The sequence below is a fragment of the Phocoena phocoena genome, chromosome 12, assembly GCF_963924675.1.
Source record: "Phocoena phocoena chromosome 12, mPhoPho1.1, whole genome shotgun sequence".
NCBI lineage: Eukaryota > Metazoa > Chordata > Mammalia > Artiodactyla > Phocoenidae > Phocoena > Phocoena phocoena.
In genome coordinates this window covers 50,499,955-50,522,877 of record NC_089230.1, presented here as the reverse complement: position 1 = coordinate 50,522,877, position 22,923 = coordinate 50,499,955, and the positions used below count along the sequence as shown (strand labels likewise).

At 36.9% G+C, this 22,923-nt stretch overlaps 1 protein-coding gene across 3 annotated transcripts in view; it reads left to right on the top strand.

Moving 5' to 3' along the window:
- AFG1L (AFG1 like ATPase) overlaps positions 1 to 22,923 on the top strand; it is a 199,920-nt gene that overhangs the window by 138,778 nt on the left and 38,219 nt on the right. For all 3 annotated transcript variants that reach the window (XM_065889073.1, XM_065889074.1, XM_065889075.1), the window contains exons 9-10: positions 9,839 to 9,909; positions 10,166 to 10,266. In XM_065889073.1, coding sequence (XP_065745145.1) covers positions 9,839 to 9,909; positions 10,166 to 10,266 — 172 coding nt within the window. The remainder of the gene's footprint in view (positions 1 to 9,838; positions 9,910 to 10,165; positions 10,267 to 22,923) is intronic.

Here is a 22,923-nt window from a genome sequence, read left to right as displayed (position 1 = left end):
AAGATTAATGGAACCAGTTAAGTTACTCTCCAGGTGATTGAGAAGGGTGGGAAATTTAGAGACTGAAATGGATCTCTGAACAGTCAATTAAGCCTTTGAGTGATTGAGAACAAGATAAATACTAGGACAAAATCCATCCTAACAACTGGTTCTGTTATGTAAAACAAACCTACAGTATTTGAAATGCAACCAAGTCCGTTTTATATTAAGGCGAGTATAAACCAACTTAATCTTAGACCTGCCTCCAGCCCCAGATTATGTTTGGTATGAGCACAAAGAGCTGTACAGCATGAATGCACAAGGAATCAGTAGAGTGAGAAGGCTCACTGCCAGGGAAGTTTGGCACAAGAACTCTAAGAGGAAGGGGAAATTTCTCCCTCGTTGAATCAACTTTGGCTCTCTGGAATAGAGAACATGGAGAGAGAGGGACCAAGGAAAGCCAACCCTATTCTACTTGTTGATACCTTAACAAGCTGTTGATTTATAAAAGGGGATAAAGGGGTAAAGTGTGGGTAGCATTCTGTTCCTCTGAGTCAATCCTAATGAAGTAGGAGGTTCTTGAAGAAATTAATTTCCATTTAAATTCATGTGTGACCCTCTTCTAGAAACCTCCACTTGTTTTGGAATTTTTGTAGAGAATTTCAAATGATTCAGCAACAATAAGGTCTTTTTTGACATATTCTATTTCTTGAGTGTAAGTCTTATGTTGAATGCCTTATTTCAGCTATAGAAATTTTCTCAAAATTGAAATGACTGATTACTTTCCTCTCCGTTTACTAATTTATTATGGAATAATAAATCATGATTCTTATACTTCCGAAGCAGTCAGGCTTTTAATCCAGGGTACTGTATTCCAGGATTCCTATGCCAAATTTCCTGGCAACGAAACAGTGGTCGATTCCAGGGCTTTTCTGACTTAAAGACAGAGTAGTTCTACTCAACAGAAAATGGAAACTTGCCCCTCCAGTGCAGTTTCTGAGCTTAACAAAAGGTGACAGAAGCAATGAAATGGGTGGATTTTACCCAGAGCATTTAGAACAAAGGAAAAAGAGTCTGTGCTCTGCTTGGGCCCCTCACACTCTGCCCCCCAACAAAAAGCATTTGAAAAGAGTGATTCTGCTTCTTCTTCAGAATGACTTTTAATTCCTTACCATGGTCACCTTTTGATTATCTGTGAGCAGATTTTTTTCTTTTTTTTTTTTAATTTTTATTGGAGTATAGTTGCTTTACAATGTTGTGTTAGTTTCTTCTGTACCGCAAGGTGAATCAGCTATACGTATACATATATCCCCTCTTTTTTGGATTTCCTTCTCACTTAGGTCACCACAGAGCATTGAGTAGAGTTCCCTGTGCTATGCAGTATGTTCTCTTTAGTTATCTATTTTATACATAGTATCAATAGTGTTTATATGTCAATCCCAGTCTCCCAATTCATCATCCGGTATTCATGGATACCGGTCCCCTTGGTATCCATACGTTTGTTCTCTACGTCTCTGTCTCTTTTTCTGCTTTGTAAATAAGATCGTCTATACCAGTTTTTTCAGATTCCACATATATGTGTTAATATATGATATTTGTTTTTTATTTTGCGTCTTATCTGCTCTACATAGCATCCAACTGATGGGGCAGTTACCCAGAATTAAAGTCCCTTAAATTCTTTATCCCTACTCACTTGTAGGAGCTTATGTTTCTGTCTCCCCTCATGAGAGAAGAGGGGAGACAATTCAAAGCATCTAAGCTTAATTCCTGTATTTTCTCCTGATCATTTTGATGCCACTCAAGGTACTCTTCCTTAAGATATGCCTCTGTGGTTAAAATTGAACTACACGAAGCTGAGCAGAACATGTTCTTCCATCCATATAACATGATATTCTTGTAGCCCCAGAAGAAAACTCTGAATTTATCTCCCCTTTTACATTAAAAAATCATGTTTAATTTAGTGCCCTCTTTAGGCTGTAGCTTTTCCATGCAACTGCCTTTGACTACCAGGCTTTATCCCCCCTCAGTTTTATTGGTTAGGCTGAAATATTTTTCAAGTATGTTTATAATTCTCAATTATGTTTATAATTATAATGTGATAATTTTAATCACTGTATTTTTGTATAATCTATATCCTTGTGTGGTTTTTGTACATTCATTTTCTGAATATACCTGTTGCCAACCTTGGGTTGTATGTTCCAAACTTGATTTTTTTTTTTGAAACTAGCTGGCCTTCATCCCTTTTTAGAGTTTCACAGACATGGTTGTATTTCTGGGTATAGATTTTTAGTGTAAGGTAATGCTGCTGTCTTTTTAAATAGTTTCACTGGAAAACTGACAAGAGAGCCCTGGAGTTGCAGACTCACTGCTGTCACTCTAGTTTTTCTCCATTATAAGTGAATCACCACCACCACCACCAGCCCCATTTAGAAGTTAAAGGCATTTTCTCTGGCTGAAATTTTTACAATAAAGTTGCATTCTTGAAATTTCCTACTTAAAGAAGTCCAGAGATCTTAGGTGTTTTTAAGAATAGATTTACAAATTTTCATGTATATCATAGTGACATTTTACCAAGAAAATGCTTCTGGATTAACTTGCATTGATTGTATTTTTATTCCATTTCCAAAAATGATTTGCAGCAACTTAGATTAAAATTATTTATCATACCTTCACCATAATCACTAAAATGGAAGAGGTGGAAAATACAAAGTATTGGCAAGGATGTGGAACAAGTAGAATTTCTTGTACACTGCAAGTGAGAGAGTAAATTGCTACAACTCCTTTGGAAAACTGCTTGGCAGTATCTACTAAGCTGAATGTAGATATACCCTATGAATAGCAATTCTACTCCTAGTTATATACCCAGCAAACATATATACATGAGTTTACCAAAAGGCATGTACTAGAATGTTCACAGTAGAACTATTCACAGTGGTCCCAAACTATAAACTACACAAATGTTCATTGTTAGGGACTGAATTGTGTTCCCCCAAAATTCATAGGTGAAGCCCCAACTCCCAGTGGGACTGTATTTGGGGATAGGGCCTTTAAGGAGGTAATTAATTAAATGGGGTCATATGGGTGGAACCCTAATCTCATAGGACTGGTGTCCTTATAAGAAGAGGAAGAGACACCAGGGGCAAGACCATGTGAGGACACAGCAATAAGATGGCTACCTGCAAGCCAAGGAGATAAATCTCAAAAGAAATCAAACCTGCCGACTCCTTGATCTTAAGACTTCCAGCCTCCAGAACTGTGATAAAATAAATTTTTGTTGTTTAAGCCACCAGTTTGTGATATTCATTTGTGGCAGCCCTAGCAGACTAATACACTCATCAACAGTAGAATGATAATAAACTGTGGTATTTTCATGCAATAGGATATTACTGCACAGAAACAAAAATAAACTACTTCTACATACATGGATGAATCTCACATAATATTGAGTAAACAAAGCCAGACACTTGCTAATAAAGGAAATGAGTTTATATGAAGCAATATGTACCCTAATATCCAATTTGAAAATGATTTAGGACACACTGTCATTGATTTGATCAATGTCAGTGCAAAATGAAAGACACTTTCCTATGTCTGGAATATTTGTTAACCAGCAAAGGTCAGGACTATCAGATTCGGTAATTAATACTTCGTGTTTTAAAAACCTTTAAGAAATAATAAAAATTAAAACCTTAAAAATGGTGACTTTCACATATTAAACTTCTGATGTATTTAAATTTTAAAATAATTTTATTTAGCATTTATTTTGTGTTAATGTTTCCTTCTAATGTTTTCTACTATCATAAGTCTTTATCAGGTAGAGAGCATTCTAACATGTTACTGAAATGCATAATCTTGTCATAGTATATTGGCTTATACTAGTGATAAGCCATGAATTTATTATTATTATGGAGTTTTTTGGACATAAAACTGCTGAAACTTTTAGTATAGTCCTATAATAGAAAAATGGTTCACTGTTTATTATTATTATGGGCACATTATTTGAGAACACATAAAGTATTGTGATAAATACAGAACTACTTAGGATTTCAGGAATTTTCCAGATTAATATCTTTTGGGAATTTGGAAACACTTTTTCTGGAATTCCCCGATTTTCCAGCTGTGTGATTGCCTGCAACTCTCCTCTGGTTCTTCAGGCCATAAGGACTGTAGGTTTTCTGTTGGAATTTTAGTTGCCCTGAGCAGTACTGATTTTATTGTCTTTAGTCTGAAAAAGCTGTAAAAATGAGTAACACTTCTCCCAAGTGTCAGCTTCTTCTAGAATCTGCCTGCTTCTGTTCACTTTCCAGTGCCTTCAGGTTACCTGTTTCTGTACTTTGTGCAGAGTTTACAGCTGCCATCAGCAGGAGAGTCAGCTAGGGCAGAGCTTAGTTTGCCCTACTAGAAGCATAACTCTTCTCCCTGTTCTGATAGAGCACAATTTCTACTATCTTCTTGAGAAGACTGCATGGGAAATATATTTTTTGAGGGCTCATCTGTCCAAAAATGTCCTTATTTTACTTGATTAATAGTTTGACTGGGCGTGGATAGTTTGACAATAATGTTCCCTTCAAAACTTTTAGGCACTATGCCATTATCTTCACGTTTCCATTATTGCTGTTGCAAAGTTCGAAGTGAAAGTTTCTTGATCTTTTGTATTTGACCTGTTTTTCCCTTCTGAAGTTGTTAGGATATTCTTTCTTTATTTCTAGTTTCCTGAAACTTCATAATAATGTGCCTTAGAATGGAGCTTTTCCCCCATTCTTTGTGCTGGGACTCTTTCAATTTAGAAAATCATGTCCTTCAGTTCTAAGAAATTTAATTTTCTTTCTTTCTTTGATAATTCCTCCCCCCTGCCAATAGTCTTTAGAACACCTCCTGGTTAGATATTGAACCTTCTGGATTTATCTTCTAATTCTTTTATTTTCTCTTTTATTTTCCATCTTTTTGTCTTTCTGCTCTATTTTCTGAAAGATTACTTCAACCTTTTTCCCTAAATTTTTTATTTAGCAGTCATATTCAGAGTTCTTTCTTATGCCCAAATTGTCCTTTTTGTTTATAGCATTTATGCAGTGCAATATGCCTGTATAATAATAGGCATATTAAAGTGTATTTTTCCCCTTTTGGTCTCTGTATTTTTTTCTTTCCTTCCTCCAAGATCCTTTTCTCTACTTCTTTATTGTGATTTTTATCCTAGAGGATTTCCTTAAATGCCTAGAAATATTTGTTGTCCATTCACAAGAATGAAGCACTGAAAAGCTGATTAGAAGTTCTGTGTGCATAGATAGGGTTTTATTGATTGGTGGGCTTCACTAGATAAGGTGGCGGGTCAGGTTTTCCAATGAAGAACCCCCAAATGTCAGTATCTGCAGGTCTTTTTTTTTTTTTGCTATTGAGTTTCCTCCAATTTTTCTGTCTACTTCTTGGGATGGAAGCTTCCTGGACTGGTAGGGTTCTGGATGCTGAAGAGGTAAGGACTGTTGGTTTCACTGTTTACTTTGCAGAATTGTAGTACAGTGTCTCTCACCCTTTCTCAATGTTAAAAGTGTCCCAGACAGTAAACTTACCAGTTTCAGCTGGAGTGGAGGAATTATAGGAGTCTGGCTGTCCAGGTGAAAGGAGAGAATCTAAGGAACTGCCTTTGTCTTATTTTCAAACAATGCCTGTGTTTCCAGCCTGACCCCTCACCTGCATTTTTGAGTATATCTAGTAGTGCTAAACCTTTGGGGAGTTTGTGGTGAGGACTGGATTGCTTCATCTTGGCCCAGTACCCCACCTCCCACCTTCTGATTTCTCAATCTACTAAGGTCCTGCTCATCCAACTAAGGAAAGCAATGCCAGTCTTTTCTTCTTCCAGGCTTCCCTAATCTTTCCAAGTGCTTCTCTAAGAATCACTTTCCCTCATCACTTGTTTTTTGGGGAGGGTAAATCACCTTCTTCTTTCCTAAGGGGAAGGGAGGGAAAAGGTTCTTATCACAAATACTAGACACGAAAGCCAGTGATTCCTGATCCTCCTTCCCCTCCTTAGAAAGACACTGTGGTGTGGGGAATAGGGGGGATTGTGGAGGAGGGTGGCATTTGGAATAGGGCTGGTTCTTCTCATTATTTAACCACAGGGGCAGGAGTCTGGATCCAGTTATTGGTGGCTTATTGGTGGTTCTCTTTAGAAATCGGAGTGTACTCAGCACTTCTGTCCATCAACTTTGAGCCTTAATTACAATTCCAGGACAAGAGGGAAACATTGCACAATGCAAAAAGTGCATAATGATCCATTGTATGGGTGTATCCAAATGTACTTCAAATTCCCCATTATTGGACATTTAGTTTCTTTTTCACTTTTCTGATGTTAGCAGTGTCACAGTGAACATCCTTGGAGTCGTTAAACATTATTATTTCCATAAGTGAGATTCCTATGGGTGGAATAGCTGGGTGATATGATATGCATGTTTTTAATGCTTTTATTACATACTATCTGGTTACCTTGAACTCTTGTAACCAGTTTTACATTCCTCCCCGTGGTACATAAGAGGGTTCTTTTTCCCCTTACCTATGCTTGCTCCAGCTATTTTATCTTTTTCCTTATCTCTGCCAGTTTAGGTAAAAGTATGGCCTCTCATGATTTTACATTGCATTTTTATCACTAGTAAGAATGAAACACTTTACACATGCTTTTTGCCTACTGAGCTGTTTTTTTTTAACGCAATTTGCCCGTTCAGGTCCTTTCACAGTTTTTCTATTGGGGTATTCAATTTTTTATATGTTGGTGTTTTTAATACATTGAAAATATTAGTCGTATGCCATAAATGTTGCCACTATGCTTCCCAATTTGATGTGTACATTTTATTTGTAATACTTTCTGTTATACAGAAATTTTAAATTTTTATGTATTCAGATCTTAGATAAAATGACTTAATTCTGAGTTTCAGTTTTCTCTTCAGTAAAAACATGATAATACATACTACATGGTAAGGTGGATATGGTTTAGGTAAATTAACTGCTACATAATAGTTGCTCAAGAAAGGATAGCTTTTTTTATTCCGTGTGATACATTGAAAAAGTTCAGAATCATCCAAATTTTTTACTAGAATTAAAAAACATAGTCAAAGATATTTAAACCAGATGTGAACCTGAATATTAAGTGAAACTCTGTATCTTTTAGGCCAGTATAGACAGGTAACTTTTAATATCTCTTTTTTACTAGTCTAATTTTCGTTCTTAAAAAAATTAATGAGCTCTGATTGATGGATCCTCTTAAGTAGGGAAATCTGAAGTCTGAGTGGAGTGTGAGAAGACTAGTGTTTTCTTCTAAGTTATTGTTAAGGGATTATGAATATATTCATTTCTGGTAATGATTTTTTTCATAGCATCATTATTTATTTTATATCAATATAGATACATCTGATAAAACCAAAATAACACACTAGCCCCTCCTGCTTTTAAGACAATATGCAAATAAGGTTTCTGTTCCCCAGCAGGTCAGTAGAGCTTCTTACTCCCTGAGGTCAAGTGCAAGTTGGCTTAGATAGATAACAGTCTGTTCAGTTGCAAGCTACATAAAATGCTTTTATGAATGTTTATTTTTAGGCCACTTTACACCAATAATTTTTTTTATTTTACATGTTGTAACTTCTGAGTAACTTTTTAAAAAATTAATTAATTTATTTATTTTTGGTTGCATTGGGTCTTGTTGGGTCTTCGTTGCTGCTTGCGGGTTTTCCCTAGTTGTGGCGAGCCAGGGCTACTCTTCTTTGCAGCGTGCAGACTTCTCATTGCGGTGGCTCCTCTTGTTGTGGAGCACAGGCTCTAGGTGTGCAGGCTTAGTAGTTGTGGCTCGCAGGCTCAGTAGTTGTGGCACACAGGGTTAGTTGCTCTGCGGCATGTGGGATCTTCCCGGACAAGGCTCGAACCTGTGTCCCCTGCATTGGAAGGCGGATTCTTAACCACTGCTCCATCAGGGAAGTCCCTGAGTAACTTTTTATGATAATATAATAGAATTCTTATAAGGTACTATTATAATAAAAATAATTTTATCATTTCACATATAATTTCACTATAAATGAAATCACATAGAGCAATTTCATAGATGTGGCCTAACTAAAGTCTAGTGAGCCATATTTTAATATTATAGTATATTTGAGCACAGAGTAACAAAGAAATCACCACTGAGGAAGTTTATAAGCAATTGTTTGTTAATCAAATATGCTTTGAGAAACGTGATTGTCTTCTATTTTAGTTATTTTTCAGAATTCAGTTCTCCCCCTCTATTAGGTAACATGCCTAACCTAAGGACAGGTTAACTTTCTGAAAGCCAGCAAATGTCCTGGGTGGCTGACATTGCTTTCTTCTTTATATATCCCTTAAAAAGTAGCTCCCTTCTCCATCAGTTGTATGTGTGTACATCTCCATTGCAAGGTGGAGATGATTCCAAATGAATTCCTATGAATGATGTTGGCAAAGCCATCTAAACATACATGTGCTTGGTGTGGGCATTGACATTCACATTGGCTTGTATGATTTCTTTGTACTTTAAAATTGTTTAGTCTCTATAATCACTATTTCTGTAGTGTAATTTTATTACTTTAATACAGCTCTATTCAAATATCATACAAGCCTTTATATAAGTCAAATAGCATTCCCCTGCAAAGCCAACCATTGCAAATGATATTTTTAAGATCCTTGAGGTGGAGTGGTTATTACTTGAAATGTGACAGTTCCAAACCCTTCATAATGACTGTGTGCTTTTACTGTAGAACATTTGAAGAATTAGGTGCTTATGTGTTAAATGCTTGCCACCTGATAATTATCTCAAGGGAGAAATTATTTTGGTTTAGTTTAAGTTTAATCTAAAGAAAAAATAATTTATCATATTAGTTTTCAGTAAGACTTTATTAAGACGGATGTCCAGAATGGAGGTTAATTTCTTCCACTCCGAGATAAGAGTGATTTGTGTGTCAAAATTAAGCATATTGGCAGGTCATCCTGTATAAGTTTATATATAGAGTTGAAGTAAACTTATATTTTAACTTTAAGTTTTTTTTTAACAACGTTTATTTCTTCTGTCAGTTATTTTTATTTTATTGACTGTTAATTTATCAGTTCTTTTTTTTAAAAAAAAAAAAGTGAGAGGGAAAAAAGCCATAGTATTATCACATTTTGTGTATGTGGGTTCCCTAAACCATATGGTGATTTCTAATTAGAATACAAAGGATTCTTTGTCGAGACTAACTTCATAGTAGCTGCAATGGTGGGCATCACAGAAGGAGCGAGTTTTCTTGAGTTTCCGACAAGGACACTTTTGAGAGAAACTGTGTGGTCTATAATCGTCCTTATACTCAAAGTCTGATAAAGTTATTGATGTGCAGATCAAGTTGGTATTTTGAAGCTGGTAATTTAATTCTGCATGTTTGATCCTCTCAGTCAGTGGCTTGGCTTGATTTTTTTAAAAGGCAGATTCAGTATTTAATTTCACATGTACCCTCGCAGTAGAGATTTCAAAGGATACTTTGCTGGATGCTTGACTGCCTTGTCTATTTGCTCTTGTTTTGCATGCAAGAGAGAGCCAGAAGCCTTTCTTCTCATTGTGTACACATAGTATTAATGGATTTACTCTGCCTGTATTGTCTCATTACTGAAAACAGCCAGAAGCACAGAAGTCTTTCAGTGTATGCAAATAAGGCAGAATCATCTACCTGAGAGTTAATATTCTCTGCTTTTAAGTGTATTCTAAATCTGATGTTTGTATTTAGAGCATAACATCCTGTTCTTTTTTTTTATGGGCAAAAAGCTAAGCAGGCTCAGGCAGCTGTTTGATGTTGGCTTCAAGTGTTATTAATTTCATATTCTATTATTCTTTTCACTGTAGCACAAGTGAAGCTGATGTGGAGGCTGTCATGGATAAGTTGTTTGATGAGCTGGCTCAGAAACAAAATGATTGTACGTAAGTTAATTTCTCTTGAAAGAGAATACATTTAGAACACAATGCCCAATCTCCACTGACCAATTAATAAGTTCCATTGCTGTATATGGGTTGATGCCACACTCAAGTGGCAGTCATTGTATCAGCATTTTGTCTAATTTATGTGTTGAATCATGTGCTATTATTCATCAAGCTATGCATTTCCTATCTGTAAGAGATGAATTTTATAGTAATTATCCAGACAAGATTGAGTCTTTGTTCATGTTCCCATAGTAACTAGACCAAGGATTCTAAAAGTGCAAGGCAGAGAGCTGCGGCTGAATAAAGCCTGTGGAACCATTGCCGACTGCACATTTGAAGAGCTATGTGAGAGAGTGAGTATCCAGACATGTTCAGACTCATTGGCCTTTTCACATGTTAAAATACTTCATATTTTCCTCTCTTCCTGTTTCAGATTTTAAAATACAATTCACAGAGTCAGAACTGATTTAAAACTCTCATTAAGAGAAATACTCATGTGTATATACCCATGTGCTTTTTATAGATACTGGCACGAAATTTACTCTTAGAAGGGCTCGAAAACAAAATTAGAAACAGAGAGAACTGTCAGCTATTGCTGGAAGCAAAACTAAAATCAGCTTTAGGGATATTTTGTAAAAGTCAAACATAAGAAAATTTTTTTTAAAAATGAGGTGAGGTTAGTACCAGGGGAAAGGAAGATGAAGTAATAATACCATGATCCAAGGAGGTATGACATAAAAGAATTTCCATTCCTTGTTCTTATGGCTCATCTGTTATTGTCATAATATCTGACCTATTTGGGCCAAGGTCAAAGAAAGTGAATTTTTATAACTGTGACATCTATATTATATAACAATATATCCAACAGAGAAAAAATATGTACATATATATTCATATAAATGAGAAAGATGTTGATTACAGATTAATTTTAGATATGAATTCTGTTTTTTTTTTTTTTGCGGTACGCGGGCCTTTTACTATTGTGGCCTCTTCCATTGTGGAGCACAGGCTCCAGATGCGCAGGCTCAGCAGCCATGGCTCACGGGCCCAGCCGTTCTGCGGCATGTGGGATCTTCTGGGACCAGGGCACGAACCCACGTCCCCTGCATTGGCAGGCGGACTCTCAATCACTGCGCCACCAGGGAAGCCCTGAATTCTATCTTTTAAAAGCTCTGGGAATTCTCAGTACTCAATGGGTATTCAATTGACTGTAAATCTTGAGAAAAACAAAGCCAGTTACATATATCTTTAAGCATAATATCTCAATTATGTATAAATTATCATTCCAACTAGTCTCTCTGATTTATCTTGAATTTTAGGTAGCTAAAAAAGAATTGTTTTTCAGGGAGAAGAGAAAGTATTTTTTATACCTGCTAGCCATTTTATGACCACTTTTCTTAAAAACTAGTGACTTCATTACTTCTAAATTTGTAATTTTCAAACCAGAGAGAGAATCTGATCTACAAATGCTATCACAGAAATAAAGCACTTCAAGACCAATAAGGACTAGGATGAATTAGAATCCTCTGACAAGGTGATAATGTCAGTCTCTGGTTGTAAAGGTTATTCTGTGTGATACGGACGCTTCACACTTCTATTGCATCTATCTCATCAAGGTCCTAATAACCTAATATCTTCAGCCATAATTTTATTAAGGCTTCCATTTAAGTTTTACTTACTTTGCCACTTGAGAAAAATCTTATATATCTGAGAAGCTCCCCCTACTTCCATAGAAAGGGACCTAGTGAGGAAAGGGGAAGGACAGACCTGTTGTGTCTTGAGGTGGTAAGGCAAAGGTGGTCTCTTGGAGCAGCTACTGAGTATTTATCTCTATTTTTTATGTGCTCATTATTTCAGGAGACTTAGTACCAGGAAAAAGCCACTAATCAGAGACCAACATCTTCATAGTCTACTGTATCGGGGTGGTGAGGAAGAAGATTGATTGGGACTTTATCTTGAAAAATTAAGATAATACTTATAAAAATAGATATCTTATTTGACAAAAATATGGACTATAATAACAACTAAGAACTAAATTCCTAAAATAAACAGTGAACAAATTACTATTTATTTTTGGCATAACTTTCTTGACAAAATTTTAGGATGATAAACTAGTATATCCTACACTTCATGATTGGTTGTTCGAGTACATGGAAAATCATGTTTATAAAAACATTTAAGGATATCATCGGTTTTTTCAAAGTCCTGTTTTAATTCATGAATATTTCAGTTACTTTCTTTTAAAGTTTTTTTTTTCTTTTAAAGTTTTTATGTTGTCACTATCCTTGTTGAGTTTTTTCTTCTTCAGTTAGCCAGATCTTCATTTCTCAGTGGCTTTGCATGGATAGATTTGCTTTATATCCATATTGTAATTGTAGGATGTTTACTATGTCAGACTGGATGACTGACATTAAACATTGATATGATAGGTTGGATTAAGTACTAGTATTAAGCTGTGATGGAAGTTTGAGGAAGGGTTACATTTTAAAATTTGAGGTATAATTGGCCTATAACATTATATTAGTTTCAGGTGTACAACATAATGATTCAGTATTTGTATACATTGCAAAATGATCACCACAATAAATCTAGTTAACATCAGTCACCTTATATAATTGCAAAAAATTTTTTTCTTGTGATGAGAACTTTTAAGATCTATCTTCTAAGCAATTTTCAAATCTGCAATACAATATTATTAATTGTAGCTACCATGCTATACATTATACCCCCATGACTTATTTATTTTATAACTAAAAGTTTGTACCTTTTGACCCCTTTCACCCATTTCTCCCACCCCCCAACCCCCACCTCTGGCAACTACCAATCTGCTCTCTGTATGTATGAGCTTGTTTTTTTGTTTTCATTTTTTTAGATTCCACATATAAGTGAGCCCATACAGTATTTGTCTTTCTCTCTCTGACTTATTTCATTTAGCATAACGCCCTCAAGGTCCATTCATGTTGTTGCAAGTGGCAAGATTTCTTTTTTTTTTTTTAATGGCTGAATAATATTACAGTATATATACCACACTTGCTTTCATCCATTGATGGATACTTAAGTTGTTTCCATGTCTTGGCTATTGTAAATAATGCTGCAGTGAACATGTGGTGCATATATCTTTTCAAGTTAGTGTTTTTGTTTTCTTTAGATAAATACTCAGAAGTGGAATTGCTAGATCATATCTATTTTTAATTTTTTGAGGAACCTGCATACTATTCTCCATAGTGTCTGTACCAATTTACATTCCTACCAACAGCACACAAGGGTTCCCTTTTCTCCACATCCTTACCAACACTTGTTATTTCTTGTCTTTTTGATAGCCATTCTAAATGGTGTGAGGTGATATCTCACTGTGGATTTGGATTGCATTTCCCTGAAGATTAGTGATGTTAAACATCTCTTCATGTATCTGTTCAGTGTCTGAACAGATATCTATTCAGATCATCCGCCCATTTTTATTTTAATTAATTAATTTTTGGCTGCATTGGGTCTTCATTGCTGCACACAGGCTTTCTCTAGCTGCGGCGAGGGGGCTACTCTTCATTGCGGTGCACGGGCTTCTCATTGTGGTGGCTTCTCTTTTCTGTGGAGCACGGGCTCTAGGCGTGGGAGCTTCAGTAGTTGTGGCTCACAGGCTCTAGAGCACAGGCTCAGTAGTTGTGGCACACGGACTTAGTTGCTCTGCGGTGTGTGGGATCTTCCCGGACCGGGGCACGAACCCTTGTCCCCTGCATTGGCAGGCAGATTCTTAACCACTGCGCCACCAGGGAAGTCCCATCTGCCCATTTCTAATTGGATTTTTTTTTTTTTGCTATTAAATTGGGTGAGTTCTTCATATGTTTTGGATATTAACCCCTTATCAGATATATGTTTTGCAGATATTTTCTTCCATTCAATAGGTTGCCTTTTCATTTTGTTGATGGTTTCCTTTGCTGGGCAGAAGCTTTTTAATCTGATGTATTCCTGCTTTATTTTGGCTTTTGTTGCTTTTGTTTTTGGTGTCAGATTCAAAGAGTCATCACCAAGGCCTACGTCAAGGAGCTTACTGCCTGTGTTTTCTTCTAAGAGTTTTATGGTTTCAGGTCTTATGTTCAATTTTTTAATCCATTTTGAGTTAATTTTTGTGTATGGTGTAAGATAGTGATCAAGTTTCATTCTTTTGCATATGACTGTCCAGTTTTCACACCACCATTTATTGAAGAAACTGTCCTTTCCCCATTGTATATTCTTGGCTCCTTTGTCATAAATTAATTGACCATATATATGGATTCATTTCTGGGTTCTCTATTCTGTTGTACTGATCTATGCATCTGTTTTTATGCCAATACCATGCTGTTTTGGTTACTATAGCTTTCTAATATAGTTTGAAATCAGGGAGCATGATGCTTCCAGGCCTGTTCTTTCTCAGTATTCCTTTGGCTATTCAGGGTATTCTGTGGTTCCATATAAATTTTAGGATTGTTCTATTTTTGTGAAAAATAACACTGGAATTTTGATAGGGATTGCATTGAATCTATAATTGCTTTGGGTAGTATGGACATTTTAACAATATTAATTCTTCTAATCCATGAGCATGGACTATCCTTTCATTTATTTGTATCTTTAATTTCTTTCATTAATCTCTTGTAGTTTTCAGTATATAGGTGTTTCACTTCCTTAGTTAAATTTATTCTCAGGCATTTTATTCTTTTTGATGCAATTGTAAATGGGATTGTTTTCTTAATTTCTCTTTCTGATAGTTGGTTGTTAGTGTATAGAAACACAACAAATTTTGTATATGATTTTGTATTCTGCGACTTTACTGAATTCTTTTTATTAGTTCTAATAGTTTTTTTGGTGGAGTCTTTAGGGTATTCTACATATAATATGTCATCTGCAAACAGTGACAGTCTTACTTCTTCCCTTCAATTTGGATGCATTTTATTTCTTCCTCTTGCCTAATTGCTCTGGCTAGGGCTTCCAATACTATGTTGAATGAAAGTGCTGAGAGTGGGCATCTTTGTGTTGTTCTTGATCTGAGAGGAAAAGCTTTTAGCTTTTTACTGTAGAGTCTGATGTTAGCTGTGGGCTTGTTACATATGGCCTTTATTATGTTGAGGTACATTACCTCTGTATCTACTTTGTTTAAAGTTTTTATTATAAATGATGTTGAATTTTGTCAAATGCTTTTTCTGCATCTATTGAGATGATTAAATGATTTTTATCCTTCATTTTGTTAATGTGGTGTGTCAGATTGATTTGCATATGTTGAACCATCCTTGTATCACTGGAATAAATCCCATTTTAATATTGCGTGTGATCCTTTTAATGTATTGTTGAACTTGGTATGCTAATATTTTGTTGGGGATTTTTGCATCTATGTTCAGCAGGGATATTGGCCTGTAATTTTCTTTTCTTGTGGTATCCTTGTCTGGTTTTGGTATCAGGGTAATGCTGGACTCATAAAATGTATTTGGAAGTGTTACTGCTTCTGTTTTTTAGAAGAGTTTGGGAAGTATTGGTGTCAGTTCTTCTTTGAATGTTTGGTAGAATTCACCAATGAAGCTGTCTGGTCCTGGACTTTTGTTTGTTGGGAGGTTTTTGATTATTTATTCAATTTCACTGCTAAATTTTCTATTTTTTCACAATTCAGTCTTGGTATGTTGTATGCTTCTAGGAATTTATCCATTTCCTCCAGGTTGTCAAATTTGTGGGTATATAATTGTTCATGAGTCTCTTTTTTTAAATTTAATTTTTAATTGAAATATAGTTGATTAACAATGTTGTGCCAATCTCTGCTGTACAGCAGAGTGCATTAGTTATGCACATACAGACATTCTTTTTTTTAAATATTCTTTTCCATTGTGGTTTATCACAGGATATTGAATATAGTTCCCTGTGCTATACAGTAGGACCTTGTTGTTTATCCATCCTATATATAATAGTTTACATCTGCTATTCCCACACTCCCAGTCCTTCCAGCCCCCACCCCCTCCCCCTTGGCAACCACAAGTCTGTTCTTTATGTCTGTGAGTCTGTTTCTATTTTGTAGATACGTTCATTTGTGCCATATTTTAGATTCCACATATAAGTGATATCATATGGTATTTGTGTTTCTCTTTCTGACTTCACTTAGTATGATAATCTCTAGTTGCATCCACGTTGCTGCAAGTGGCATTATTTCGTTCCTTTTTATGGCTGAGTAATATTCCATTGTATATATGTACCACATCATCTTTATCCATTCATCTGTCGATGGACATTTAGGTTGTTTCTATGTTTTGGCTATTGTGAATAGTGCTACTATGAACACATAATAGTCTCTTTTATCCTTTGTATTTCTGTGGTATCAATTGTAACATCTCCTTTTTAATTTCTGATGTTAGTTATTTGAGTCCTCTCTCTTTTTCTCTTGGTGAATCTAGCTAAAGGTCTGTCAATTTTATGTTTTCAAAGAACTGACTCTTAGTTTTTTTGATCTTTTCTATTGTCTTTGTAGTCTCTATTTTATTATTTCCACTCTGATCTTTGTTATTTCTGGAAGGGCTACATTTCTAAGTGGTCAGTTTATTTGTAACTATTTTCTTGTTATGATGATTTTGCATTTCTTTGCAAACTTATAACTATGGCAATTCAGATATAGAGCACTTTGCATGAAGAAGACTCTTAAAATCATTGTACTTTCAGATGTAGCCTAAAACTCTTCATTAGTTATAATGATATTATGAGCCAGGCTAAATAGTTGCCACAAACCATTCAGTAAAGAAGAAGGTACATCCAGCTGAAGGTAAAGAAGCAGGCATCTAGTGTGTCTGGGACAGTCCCAGCATCACACTGCCCTTCTAGATTTCTGGGAGGCTCTTGAAGTCTGAGACTTAGCCAACCACCTATCCTGACATTATCATGAAAAACACCTTCGGCAAGGAGTGGATGGGTTGATAGCCTATAACCATTATTTTTGAACCATGGCCCTTTGCAAGAAAAAATAATATATTTATAGACATATATATTAGGTAGAAACTTATCTATTAGTATCTTAATAGGTTAAAGGAGGTTTAAACTCTAAACCCTTGACGTATGCCATAAGTAAAGCTAAAAAGGCCTGGGCTATTACCCTCTTCTCACACCTGTATCCCTCCCAGCACCAAGCACAGTTCCTCAGATCTGGAATCCAGCAGGTTAACATCTAATCTTTTGTTATCTGTGGGATTCTTATTCTCTGCAAATCAACAATTCAACACTGTCATGCTCAGAGAAGCAGTCTCAATTAGGAGACCCTATAGCACCTGCATAGTGATAATAGCAAATATTACCATGTATCAGGCATCGTTCTAAGTACTTTATATGTATTAATTCATTTTATACTTACAATAGGTAGGTACTATTATTGTCCCCATTTATAGGTGGAGAAATTGAGGCACCAAGATGTTAAGTTACTTTCCCAAGATCACATAGCGAGTAAGTGGCAGAGCCAGGACTTGAACTCCTTGGTAGTCTAGGAGTCAGATTCTGTGCTCTTAATCCCTACAGTATATCTGAAAATGTTCTGGAAAAGTTCTACATCAAACCTTTAATGTAATTCTGGTTCTACCATGAAGTACAATCAGATACTTTGTGAATTCCCACATCTGAGCTAAGCTTTGAGCCCTTTATAAAGCGTGAAGCTGGCTGAGAGACCCGCCTCTCTGCTAGAACCTTAGTGCAGAACTGTCCAATTCATATGCCTTGGCATGCCCACTGGGAATGGGCCCAGCTACTGACCCCTCCATCCTCCTGAAGGCAATATAGGGCCTGTGCCTCCAGGACAGAGACCTCAAGCCTTAGGCAGCCTCATTCCTTTGCTCCTTAGTGAAAATATTATCATTTTTTTCTCCTGGCCATGATATTAAAAAGGTTGGGAAGCCTTGCTTTAGAGAACTATGGGAGGGTAAAAGAGAATATGTTTGGGTGGTCTTTGTTCCCTGTCATTACCTCCATATCAGAGGCATGGTAAAGGAAAGTGAGGCAGATTCATTTCTCCAGACATGACATGAGCTTTAGGGATTCCTTTCCTTTCCTTGACATAGTTACTTGGCTCAATCAGAGGGTAATGGAGAAGTCAGAAATGTCATCACTTAAGTCAGTGGTTTTTGAAGTGCAGTTCTTAGGCATCTAGGGGTCCTGAAACCCTTTCAGAGGTCCTGGAGGTCAAAACTCTATATAATAATACTAGGATACTGTTTGCCTTTTCCACTGTGGTAACATTTGCAGTAATGGTGCAAAAGCAATGGTGGATAAAACTGCTGGTGCTTTAGCATGAATCAAGGCAATGGTACCAAACCATGTTATATTCTTCATTGCCCATGAAGAATACTTACAGTTCCACTTTAAAATGTCCTTGAAGAAGCAGTAATTAAAAATGATTAATATTGTTAAATCTCAACCCTTGAGAACATGTCTTTTTATTTTTTCTTTTAAAAAAAAATTTATTTATTTTTTGGCTGCATTGGGTCTTCGTTGCTGCATGCGGGCTTTCTCTAGTTGCGGCGAGCGGGGGGCTATGCTTCGTTGTGGTGTGCGGGCTTCTCATTGCAGTGGCATCTCTTGTTGCGGAGCACGGGCTCTAGGCGTGCAGACTTCAGTAGTTGTGGCTCGTGGGCTCTAGAGTGTAGGGTCAGTAGTTGTGGCGCATGGGCTTAGTTGCGCCACAGCATTTGGGATCTTCCCAGACCAGGGCTCGAACCCTTGTCGCCTACATTGGCAATCGGATTCTTAATCACTGCACCACCAGGGAAGCCCTGAGAACATGTCTTTTTTTTTAGAACATGTCTTTTTAATACTCACTGTCATGAAGGAAGTACACATAAAGCTCTTCTGCTATGTACCAAATACAGTGGCTGTCTTTAGGAAAAGCACTTGTGCAGTTGTTTGAGTTCCTAGCTAAACTAGTCACTTTTTTCTTGGAACACCATTTTCACTTGGAAGAATAAGTGACAGATAGACTACAGTTATTCAGGTTTGGCAGACATTTTCTCATAGTGTTTGACAGACATTTTCTTGAAAATGAACAAAGTATCGATAAAACTGTCACTTTAAGAAAACAACTGCAAGTATTTGTTGCCAATGATAAAAATTTGAGCAAACAAGTAAAAAATAGAATTTTGGAAAACTTGTTGCTGCCACCATGAACTTGGCACCTCTTCCCAATTCTTAAGTATTTTTTTCTGATGAGATTGATGGTGATATTAACAAATGCTAAGTTTTGGTATTGTATAATTAAATGTGTCAGCATTTAGAAGATATGTATTACTCTTTGAATGAATATTTTCCAATAACCAATGCATACTCTTACAAAATCATGCATGATGAAGGTCTATTTAAAATGCAAGAAAGACTAATAATGGATTTTAATATAACAGAATTTAAAAAATACACTAATATTGTTTCAGACTCTACATTGCAACTATTATTTAAAAAATTACTTCTTGTCAAGTTTTTAAAAAATTTTAAATAGACTATATTTTAGAAGTTTTAAGCTTACAGAAAAATTGAGGAGGTAGTCCTGAGAGTTTCCATATACTCCCAAATCCAACTTCCCCTGTTATTAACATCTTAAATTAGTATGGTATATTCATTACAATTAATGAACCAATATTGATATGATTAACTAAAGTCCATATATTATTCACACTTTCTTAGTTTTTACCCCGTATCCTTTTTCTGTTCCAGGATCCCATCCAGGATACCACATTGCCTTTAGTTATCTTGCCTCCTTAGATTCCTCTTGGTCGTGACAGTTTCTCAGACTTGCCTTGTTTTTGATGACCCTGACAGTTTTGAGGAATACTGGTCATTTATTTTGTAGATTGTCCCTCAAATGGGATTTGTCTGATGTTTTTCTCATGATTTGACTGGAATTGTGGGCTTTGGGAGGAAGATCACAGAGGTTAAGTGCTATTTTCATCAGATCATATCAAGGGTACCTATTATCAACATGACTTATCACTGTTGATGTTAACCTTGATCACACTTGTCTGAGGTAGTATTTGTCTCCACTATAAAGTTATTCTTTTCCCCCTCTTTCCATAGTGAGCTCTTTGGAAGGAAGTTCTTGTTGAGTTTTCATGTAGCAGCAAAGAAGAAAATCCACAATTATCTAACAAGGCTGTTAAAATACTTTTCCCTGGGCTTCCCTCTTGGTGCAGTAGTTGAGAGTCTGCCTGCCGATGCAGGGGACACGGGTTCGTGCCCTGGTCCGGGAGGATCCCACATGCCTCAGAGCAGCTGGGCCCGTGGGCCATGGCTGCTGGGCCTGTGCGTCCGGAGCCTGTGCTTCGCAACGGGAGGGGCTGCGGCAGTGAGAGGCCCGTGTACCACAAAAAAAAAAAAAAAAAACTTTTCCCTTTTCCAACTACATACTTGTGTGAGGCTAGATTTTCTTATATGATTCAACCAAAGCAACATATCACAATAGTTTGACTGTAGAAGCAGGTATGAGAATTCTACCATCTTCTATTATGCTAGACATTAAAGAGATTTGCCAAAAGTATAAAACAATGCTACTCTTCTTACTATTTTCATTTTAGAAATATAATTATTTTCATTAAAATGTTATTTCTGTTAATTTTATGGGTTGAGTATAATGGTTTTATCATTGTTTTTTAAATAAATTAATAAATATTTTTAAATTTTCTCAGTTTTTATCTCTAATACAGTAACTATTGGGAGATATAACCCACATAAGCAAAAGCTCATGGGTTCCTCAGTAATTTTTAAGAGTGCTAGGGGCTCCTGAAACCAAAAAGTTTGAGAACTACTTTCTTTAGAGTTAAATTTCTGTGGACCTAAAACGACAGTACCCTATTCAAAGAAAGCAGGCCAAAACTAAATTCTAAAGGCTTAACGAGTATACTGACTATACCTAAATTTTTCTTATTGAGAAATGTAATTTTTACACCTGCAGAAAATTGTTTCCTCAACTGATAACTGTGCTCACAAGTAACTGTTTGCAAGAGTAGTTTGTTATTTGTGTCTTAAAAATAATGACAGGTAGCCAGGTGTGTTTGTAAAAAGTCTGAGCAGAAAAATATACCAGTTGATGCAGATGCATGGGTGTATACATTGTTCATTATCAACTTTTTGTTCATTAGCTTTCTTCTTTGGTTCTTAGTATTCAAGGAATGGAGATCCATCAGATACGTGTTTTGGCTTTCAACTGTCTGTTAGTCTTTTTTTTTTTTTTTTTTGCGGTACGCGGGCCTCTCACCGTTGTGGCCTCTCCCGTTGCGGAGCACAGGCTCCGGACGCGCAGGCTCAGTGGCCATGGCTCACGGGCCCAGCCGCTCCGCGGCATGTGGGATCTTCCCAGACCGGGGCACGAACCCGTTTCCCCTGCATCGGCAGGCGGACTCTCAACCACTGCGCCACCAGGGAAGCCCCTTGTTAGTCTTTATTATATCATATTAGTTTGTATATTGTTAGACTTATCGAACTGTATCGAATAGAATCCTTGGGGGAGTTGCTAAAAGACATTTCCCTTCTCTTTCTCTGTTCTGTCTCTATTTCATTTCATGTATTCCAAATGAAACCACTGATTGGGAACTACTTCTGGTTTGTGTACTTGGTACACTCTCAGTAAATACTAAAGGATGAATAGCTTTTATCTCTACTATTTGGCCAAGAGTCAAGGCTGATGGTGTTTGAATGCCAATGGTGGTGATTAGCATCAGGGAGTAAGGGCATTAATCACCAGAGCTGAGGCAGCCCAGGAATCTCCTTAGCCCTTTACCTTCCCAGCAGCAAAACCATTCTGGTAGCATTGCTGATCCGTGTGTGTCCTTTTCCCAAATATTCTGACCTCTGGTAATACCTTGTGCAAATAAGGCAGTCTGCTAGCCTGGCTAAATCATAGGGAACAGGTAGGGCAGAAGTGAGGTAGCAAAGAGCTTAGTATAGAATGGGTCAGATTCTTGAAGGGTAGAATGTGAATCCAATGTCAAAAATGAGTCCTAAGTCTTTCTTTCCTTTGTCTTTCCCTGTCCTCATTCCTGGTCAGCCCTTAAGCTAAAGAGTCAGTCTTGGTGTAGAAAGGCACCTTGAAAGCCATCTTATCTAACCATTCAACTAATCCTGAATCCTCCCTACAAACCCATGCTTGCCTTGCTGTGCCAGTTTGAGGGGTACAGTTAAATGTGTGAGAAGGAATATAGGGCATATGCAGTAAGATGTCAAATTTCAACATACATCTTGGAGCCAGCTGTTTCATATTGGCCCTCTGAATTATAAAGAAGGTTTTTGGAATAAAGCCTCATAATAGACCTATACCATAATTTGATTTAAAAAGTTAAGGTGTATACAAGTAACTTTTTTTTTTTTTTTTTTTTTTTTTTGCGGTACGTGGGCCTCTCACTGTTGTGGCCTCTCCCGTTGCGGAGCACAGGCTCTGGACGCACAGGCTCAGCGGCCATGGCTCACGGGCCCAGCCGCTCCACGGTATGTGGGATCTTCCCGGACCGGGGCATGAACCCACGTCCCCTGAATCGGCAGGTGGACTCTCAACCACTGCGCCACCAGGGAAGCCCTATACAAGTAACTTTTAACCTGAATTTACATAATTATCCTGAAATTCTGTAAATGAAAGAAAAAGAATTCTCTATAAGTTTAGAAGTTAGACTGAAGGATCAGTTTTTACTAATTGTTGATGATGATTTGTCTCTTCCAGGGAAATAACTATATATTGGGTTAAAATTGTTATGTTTTTTATTATTTTAAAGGAAAAAGGACTTTAAGAGAAATGCCCATTAAAAAGGGGCTAGGGCTTCCCTGGTGGCGCAGTGGTTGAGAGTCCTCCTGCCGATACAGGGGACACGGGTTTGTGCCCCGGTCCGGGAAGATCCCACGTGCCGCGGAGCAGCTGGGCCCGTGAGCCATGGCCGCTGAGCCTGCGCGTCCGGAGCCTGTGCTCCGCAGCGGGAGAGGCCACAACAGTGAGAGGCCCGCGTACCGCAAAACAAAAAACAAAAACAATAAAAAGGGGCTAGATTAGGACTTCC